General features: G+C 43.8%; 1 protein-coding gene across 1 annotated transcript in view; it reads left to right on the plus strand.

The window, feature by feature from the left end:
- Positions 1-5,130: 5,130 nt before the first annotated feature.
- Positions 5,131-8,390, plus strand: part of LOC142282955 (filamin-B-like) — a gene marked incomplete at its 5' end in the record, with an annotated part of 13,478 nt that continues 10,218 nt past the window's right edge. The window contains 2 exons of the mRNA XM_075333068.1: positions 5,131-5,254; positions 6,948-7,104. Coding sequence (XP_075189183.1) covers positions 5,131-5,254; positions 6,948-7,104 — 281 coding nt within the window. The remainder of the gene's footprint in view (positions 5,255-6,947; positions 7,105-8,390) is intronic.

Consider the following 8,390-nt stretch of genomic DNA (forward strand, 5'->3'; position numbering starts at 1 on the left):
GTACCCCCAATTTTTTATATTTTTCACTTAATGATGTTTTAACTTATCGTTTATTTTCTCATGTTTTTTTTATTTTGGTGCATGATGTTACAATTTCTTGTTTTCTGTACATATGCTCCGTGATGGCCAGATTCGATTTGCAATAGTTTGATTTTTTTAATACAGCGCTTATTTTGCCGTCTGGATGTGGGTAATCCAAAGCTCCTATTGAGGGAATCCTATAGGCAATAGCATATGATCTATGACCGAGCGCAAGTGAATCACATCTAGTTCTCCCTCCTCTTTGCACGTTTTCTTAGACTGTGATCTACATCAGAAGTCCGCACTCTGTGCAGGGCGGCTAGCGTTACAGACCCCGTGGGAACGCACCTGAGATGCAGCAGGCTATCCTGTTGAATGGTGTCAGCTGACAAGTACTATACTGATAATTGCTGGACTGAACATGGAACAATCGGGGCCTTGTGTACAGAATTTAACAAGGGAACAAGATTGGGAAGTGAAAAAGTGTGGATATCACAGGGGAATATGGACCAAGAGCTGTGGAGTGTAAATCTGATGCAGGCTGCAAATCCACCCAATGTGTTCTGTGTTCTTCTGTTCTTACCATGATATATTTTATAGATCGCTTTATATGAGAAAATTATTGTATGAAACAAAGTATAATAACTTCCAAGCCAAAAAATCTAGACATGAACAAAGTGTCAACTATGGCCCGAAAAGAAGTTTGGCTATAGGGCCTCTCATACTGGGCAAGTTCAGGCTAACCACTGGATGTTTTCGGGGAGTAGGTAACTGGTACTCAATAGTGAGTACAGCAAATAAATCTAAAAGTCACAGATGCTTTTTTGTAGCCGTTTCGTTTTATGCCACAGTGAGTTAAAAACCCAGAATAAATGAATAATGTGGCTACTATTATACAGAATTTTTATTTGAGGACCACGCCCAGTTGGCTAAAATAGATTTATATCCAAGTAACAGTAGGCCATATCTCAGGAACTCCTAGGCTGAAGTAATTTATAATGAATCATGAAGCAGTTCTGTTATCCTCCAGCTCGAACCATAGATCCTAGGCTGAAGTCGTGTAGAAAGAATGAATATTGAAGCAGTTCTGTGATCCTCTAGCTTGAACCATAGCTCCTAGGCTGAAGTCATGTAGAATGAATATTGAAGCAGTTCTGTGATTGTCCAGCTTGAACCATAGCTCCTAGGCTGGAGTCGTGTAGAATGAATCTCAAAGCAGGTCTGTCATCTTCCAGCTGGAACCATAGATCCAAGGCTGAAGTAATGTAAATAAATCTTGAAGCAGTTCAGTTATCCCCCTGCTGGAACCATGGATCCTAGGCTGAAGTCATGTAGAATGAATCTTAAAGCAGTTCAGTCATCCTCCAGCTGGAACCATAATCCTAGGCTGAAGTCATATAAAATGAATCTTGAAGCAGTTCTGTCATCCTCCAGCCCGAACCATAGATCCTAGGCTGAAGTCATGTAAAATTAATCTTTAGAAAACAACTGTGGAGGGAGAAAGCACAATAGGGTCTTATATAAAATAACAGTAGGATCAATAAAGGTGTTCAACTCGCCTACTAGGGTTGTGAGAGGCACAACTCCTAGTGAAGCTTTAAGATGGCGAAAGCAGCAGCCAAGGAGATGCCATGTGTAAAGGAGAATGAAAGGGTTGTTTGCCGCGCCATCGCCAATGACCCGAATTGATTACGAACTGTCTCAAAAGACAGTTTGATGTTCCTAATGTCCTGATGAAGGAGATGGTTAATCCCTGAAATGTGTTGACTTAACATGTGAAAGAAATAAAGAAATGGAATAATCAATTTGTGTCATTGGTGATACCGCGGCATACAACCCTTTCATTCTCCTTTACACGTAAAATGAATCTTGAAGCAGTTCTGTGATCCTTCAGCTAAAACCATAGATCCTAGGCTGAAGTCATGTAAAATGAATCTTGAGGCAGTTGTGTGATCCTTCAGCTAAAACCATAGATCCTAGGCTGAAGTCATGTAAAAATGAATCTTGAAGCAGTTCTGTGATCCTCCAGCTGAAACTGTAGCTCCTAAGTTGAAGTCATGTAGAATATCCACCACTGACTCTCTGGTCTCCACATATAACACCCAAAAACATTACACATTTCAGACTATAGTAATTGCAAGTGGCCAGTAGTCTTTTAAGAACCACCTACTTTTTAAACCGAAATTACTTTAGTGTTTCATGTACATGCAACAGATTAATATCTCAATTGCAAGTCAGTAAAGATGACCTCTGGGATTGAGGGTGTATAATAATAATATAATAATATCAGTATAAATTAGAACTTGGCAGTCCCATGTCAATCTGTATGTTGCAACCTTTTCTAATCTTGGTGCCGGCTTCCTTTATTGGGGATTGGCTTCTCGGAACGCTTGCTGCTGCTTTTTCCTTCGCAATCATTATTTTGGCTTTTGGTTTCGGGGCTCGTTTTCCAATAATGACTTTGATCTTTTGGTGATTTTAATATATTTGAAATGTATGTAATGAAAAAGCTTTCTAGTAATACCAAGGACTGCGCTCAGTAAGACCCCCGGTGCCTGGGATGCAAAAAATGACTTCTTATAAGGCGACTGTCCTGGTATTATTACAAAATCTGCTCTCTATGTAATACCATAAAGACAAAGACTGGGCCGTTCTGCATTCATTCTCTTGGCCTCTTCTTTTATAATGCGTACAGATGGAGTAAAACTCAGGTCTTAGGGGACATTTTTTATTTGCATGTATTTAGTGCTAAAAATTATGTTTGCAATTCTGCTTAAAGTTTTGCATCATTTGTCTCCTATAGCCTCTGTGTTGTGCTGTCTATTGCTCACTGTGAAATGAGTTTACTGAGAATCCATCAGTGAGCCCGTTCTAAAAGGAGAGTTTGCAGCGCTTTTTATCTCCCTCTTTTTGATCTCCTCTCAGCTGATTTATCATTGACCACATCAAAGTTGAATACGCAAGACACACAGAGCCTGTAAAAGCCAAACAATGCAAAATTTTTTAATGAAGTCCAATTGTGAAATTTTTTTAGCCCAAAATGCATGCATTTAAAGGGAGTTTGTCAGTAGGATCCACCATCCTAAGCCGTTTATATGGACATGCAGGTCATATAAAGTTGACTAAAATGATACTTTGATATCTGTGATCAGTGTTATGATTCAGGGACCGAGGAGGATCAAAACATGATCAAAACATGCGGAATCCCAAATGGTAACAGAGTGGCTGGAACCTTAACGGACTGCAGACCTAATCCTGACACACAACTAGAAGTAGCCGTGGGACGATCCTACGATAACCTAGACGCCTCGAGAAAGCTGGAGAACTAAATATTCTTACAGATAGAGATCTAAGAAAGCTAATCTGCCTCGGAGCAGTCCCCAAAGAGAGATATATAGCCCCCCAACATGTAAAGGCTACGGTGATATAGAAAACCACAATACAAAGCTAGAAAAGACAGATTAAGCAAAGGTGAGGCCCAAACTATCTTTATAGGAAAGGATAGGAAGGAGCAACTGTCTGCAACCGTAGAGAACACGAATATATACCAGCACTTCTGATATGGAAAAACCCTGAGACCACACGGCCTCTCCCCCATTAGATCAGCACTCTGATGTTACTTGGATCCAAAAACACTAATACAGATGAGGGACTGAATTAATACCAAGCATGACAAACACAATACCTTGCAGAATCCTGGAGCTAAGTATACAGACACTCCCAGCAGGGAATGATCCCATTCCACCAAGAACTCCACACAGACAAAATAGGAATCAAGCATTAACAGAAAAAAACAAGAACGTGGAAAACAAACAGCAAAGGTAGAAAGATCACTAATCTGAGGAGTTCTGGTAGTGAGCAGGGCTGGTTACAGAATGTCCTTAATACACAGGAGACCATTGAGCACCAGCAAGTAACAAGAGAAAACTACTCAGTTAAATAGGCCAATCTGACCCTGATTACCAGTCCTCCACAGGTGTGTGGCTTTCATTCCACACATCAACTGCGCCGCCAGCACTGACCACAAGAGGGAGCCCAAAACTGGAAAACTTATTCACAACAGATCCGGTGTCTTATTCCAGAGAAATCCACAATTTTCTTAATATGTAAATGAGCTAAGATCTATGGGCTGGATATAGATGTCTGAGAATCTGCCTCCGGAGCTTATTTTACATGAAAAGGGGAGTTACCAGTGTGAGACATGTAGGTCAGGAGAACTGACTGTCAGTCATTACATGGCTCACACTGGTATCTAAAATAAGCCCTGGAAGCAGATTCTCGGGGAGATCTATGTTCACCCCATAGATCTTAACAGTTCATTTACATATTAAGAAAAATATAAATATTTCTGAATAAAACATCTGATCGTAGATATCAAGGTATCATTTTATCTTACTGACAGATTTCCTTTGAAAAAATGATTATTTTTAACCTTTCTTGGATCCTTATTGTGGTACTTTGATTTTTATTAAATGGCTAGATCAGCTTTGCTACATCTGTAATTTCTAAATGGTTTCCAATTTCCAAACCTTTTTTCCAAAAAAAAAAAATATTTTTTTTTAATTCCTATGTATATTAGAATGACTATATCCAATGGATATCATGCAGATGAATGATTTGTGTTTAATTCTCCTGGTTGACGATCACTAAACTGCAGATATCTGATGTCAGACATAGAAAAACAATGGTTACGTAAAAGATGTATGACGACTAGTAAAGGCAGAAAGTGGAAGGATTGTCCATAGCAGCCAATTAGTTTTTAACGGTTGCATTTTTGGAACTCTTGCATTGCAGGAATCCAATTAACTGACTCATTTTTTTAACTGATTTTTAATCTCATCTGAACCAGTCTTTTCTGGAGATGTTTCGCCATTTTAGCAAAGTCTCCTTCTGTGGCCATTGTCCTAAGATCTCCGTTCTTGAGGACCAAATGGCAACAGAGCGTATTGGAAGTGCCGAGCACGACATGAGCTCAGTTCATCCATCGCATTTGTCAAAAATTGAGATTTCCTTCCTGGTTTCCCCCATCTGTGTGTGACGCCCCTTGTGCAAATCTCAAGATGATTGTTGAGTTTTGATTGGATATTTATTGCTTATTTTAATTCCTAGGGGTTGTGGAGCCGGTGGATATAACAGAAAATGGAGATGGGACACATACTGTGGCCTATACCCCTAGTGTAGAGGGTCCGTACACTGTGTCAGTCCAGTATGCCGATGAAGAGATTCCTCGGAGGTGAGTAATATGTGATATGCTTAAAGGGATTGTCTCTTGTTTTTCAAGAGCACACCGCTCCCCTGCTTGCTGGGGGCAGTGTGCTAACGATTAATTAACAGTTCAGACCAGCAGCAACTCTGCACCGCTGCTACCAATTGTCTGCTCGCTGATGCTGCAAGCATAGTGTACTGTAGCTTCAGAACAACGCTTACAAGCTCTAGAGGAATGAGCTTGTAAGCACTGCTGTCCTTGCTTAGGAGACTGGCCACTGCTCAGTACATTGACAACAGCCAGTAAACAATATAATTAAAAATCTTAGTTCTTCAGTTTTAAAAATAAAGTGATTTGCACAAGTTGCTTGTTTCTACAAGAACTTTGCATTTTTACCTCTTAAAATATTGGGAATAACCCTTTAACCCCTTAATAAACTGTTCTAGGTCACATGCTGGGTGTGTGAAGCAGGTTGCTATGCGACCATGAATCACCCCTACTTCCTGTAGAATGCTGTGTAAACACAAATTGTCCCTACTTCCTGTAGAGTGCGGCCGAGACCTGCCCCTACTTCCTGTAGAGTGCGGCCGAGACCTGCCCCTACTTCCTGTAGAGTGCGGCCGAGACCTGCCCCTACTTCCTGTAGAGTGCGGCCGAGACCTGCCCCTACTTCCTGTAGAGTGCGGCCGAGACCTGCCCCTACTTCCTGTAGAGTGCGGCCGAGACCTGCCCCTACTTCCTGTAGAGTGCGGCCGAGACCTGCCCCTACTTCCTGTAGAGTGCGGCCGAGACCTGCCCCTACTTCCTGTAGAGTGCGGCCGAGACCTGCCCCTACTTCCTGTAGAGTGCGGCCGAGACCTGCCCCTACTTCCTGTAGAGTGCGGCCGAGACCTGCCCCTACTTCCTGTAGAGTGCGGCCGAGACCTGCCCCTACTTCCTGTAGAGTGCGGCCGAGACCTGCCCCTACTTCCTGTAGAGTGCGGCCGAGACCTGCCCCTACTTCCTGTAGAGTGCGGCCGAGACCCGCCCCTACTTCCTGTAGAGTGCGGCCGAGGCCCGCCCCTACTTCCTCTAGAGTGCGCCGCCGAGGCCCGCCCCTACTTCCTCTAGAGTGCGCCGCCGAGGCCCGCCCCTACTTCCTGTAGAGTGCGCCGCCGAGGCCCGCCCCTACTTCCTGTAGAGTGCGCCGCCGAGGCCCGCCCCTACTTCCTGTAGAGTGCGCCGCCGAGGCCCGCCCCTACTTCCTGTAGAGTGCGCCGCCGAGGCCCGCCCCTACTTCCTGTAGAGTGCGCCGCCAAGGCCCGCCCCTACTTCCTGTAGAGTGCGCCGCCAAGGCCCGCCCCTACTTCCTGTAGAGTGCGCCGCCAAGGCCCGCCCCTACTTCCTGTAGAGTGCGCCGCCAAGGCCCGCCCCTACTTCCTGTAGAGTGCGCCGCCAAGGCCCGCCCCTACTTCCTGTAGAGTGCGCCGCCAAGGCCCGCCCCTACTTCCAGTAGCGCGTGACAAAACAGGCCAATGATGACAAAGTAGACGGATGACATTTTGAAGTGATCTCATCATTTGTTATTGTATCAGGAGCCCTGTTGTGACCACAACATTTTTTCCTATTTTCCTTTTTCTCCACATTTTGTGAAATTGTTGATAATCTTTTTTACTTATTGTCCCTCTTGGTCGACTTTTCTTTTTATTACATTTTTTTTTTCTTCCCGTTTTCTTTCCAGTCCTTTCAAAGTTAGGGTTCTTCCTACATATGATCCCAGCAAGGTGACAGCCAATGGTCCGGGCCTCAGCTCACAGGGGGTCCCCGCCAGTCTTCCTGTTGACTTTGCTGTGAATGCGAAGGACGCCGGATTAGGAGATCTCTCCGTTCAAGTCACTGTAAGTCATTTTTATGGGTTTGTAATATTTGAAATGATTTTGTTTTCTTCCCACACGCTTCAAAAAAAAAAAAAAAAAGAAAATGCGATCTATTTATGCCCTGATGTCTTTTATATTTTCCCAATGGGATAACACATTACTGTAGTCAATATTTCAATATTTTTAGATCAAACAATTTATTAAACCCTTGTGAGTTTTCTTTTTCTTCAGTCATGTATGTGATCCCATGTCCTAGATGGTGTCCATCAGTGCCCAAAGCGTGGGACTTCTTGGAATTGGTTTTATAGAGAAAGTTTGGTTCTTGGCCTGGGTATGGTGCATTATGGAGGCACCATATGGCGGTGCAGACCACTGGTGGACGGAGACAGAAGAGGACCCTGTACAAGAACAATATATGGGCCCTTTGCAGTCCAATAGCGCCCCATAATGCACAATTCCACTGTTTTTGAGGTGGTAGTGGTCCCTTTAAGTCTTGGTCTTAACACAGGTTGAACGAACCAATGATATGTTCACCCCTGGTGCACACAATACCTTTAGATCTATAATTCAGAACCATAGAGACTTCATATTTTGCTTAATATTTCCCAGACCAGTGTCATGAGTATATCTCACTTGGGGGAGACCCCGGGTGAATCTGATGTCTGAAGGTCGCAGCGCCTTGCTGGTGGCAGGTCCACTATTGTTATTTAATAACCTCTCCTGCCTAGCTGTGGGCTGTAGCTGTCAATCTCAGGTGTGGCTCTTTGGGATCACTCCCCTTCCTATTTAATTTTTTACTTGATGCCTGTGATAGAAACTGAATCCCTCATTTCTATGTGGTCCACCCTGGAAGGAGCCTGCTCTGGTAGTTTGTCTTGTGTGCAGCAGTGGTGTTTGCTGCACTTGAAGCCGCCTCCAGTGTTTTTTCCTTTGCATGTCTATTTCCCTTGTTTGTATTACTTTCCTTGTGTTTCTATATTGTAGTGCCGAGTCTAGTGATCTCGTCAGCCTGCTCACTAGCCAGGGTGAGGTTAGGGCCAGCTGAGGGTCCAAGGTATCCTGGTCACCGACAGTTTGAAAGAACCTGTATAGGGACACTAGGGAGTTCAGGAGTCAGTTTGAGGTGACTTCAGGAGGTGTCCCCTCACCTTTCTCCCTAGCGGCAGGTACCTCCGTTGTATTGTGACCCCTGTGTGATGTAACATCTTCTGGGGGGATTACCAGGTACAATGTAAACCCTGCTAGTCACGTGTGCGACAACCAGTTGCTAGCTAAAGGCGTATTGCTTATCCCCATGATGCACTTTA

This window comes from Anomaloglossus baeobatrachus, unplaced genomic scaffold, assembly GCF_048569485.1.
Source record: "Anomaloglossus baeobatrachus isolate aAnoBae1 unplaced genomic scaffold, aAnoBae1.hap1 Scaffold_5233, whole genome shotgun sequence".
NCBI lineage: Eukaryota > Metazoa > Chordata > Amphibia > Anura > Aromobatidae > Anomaloglossus > Anomaloglossus baeobatrachus.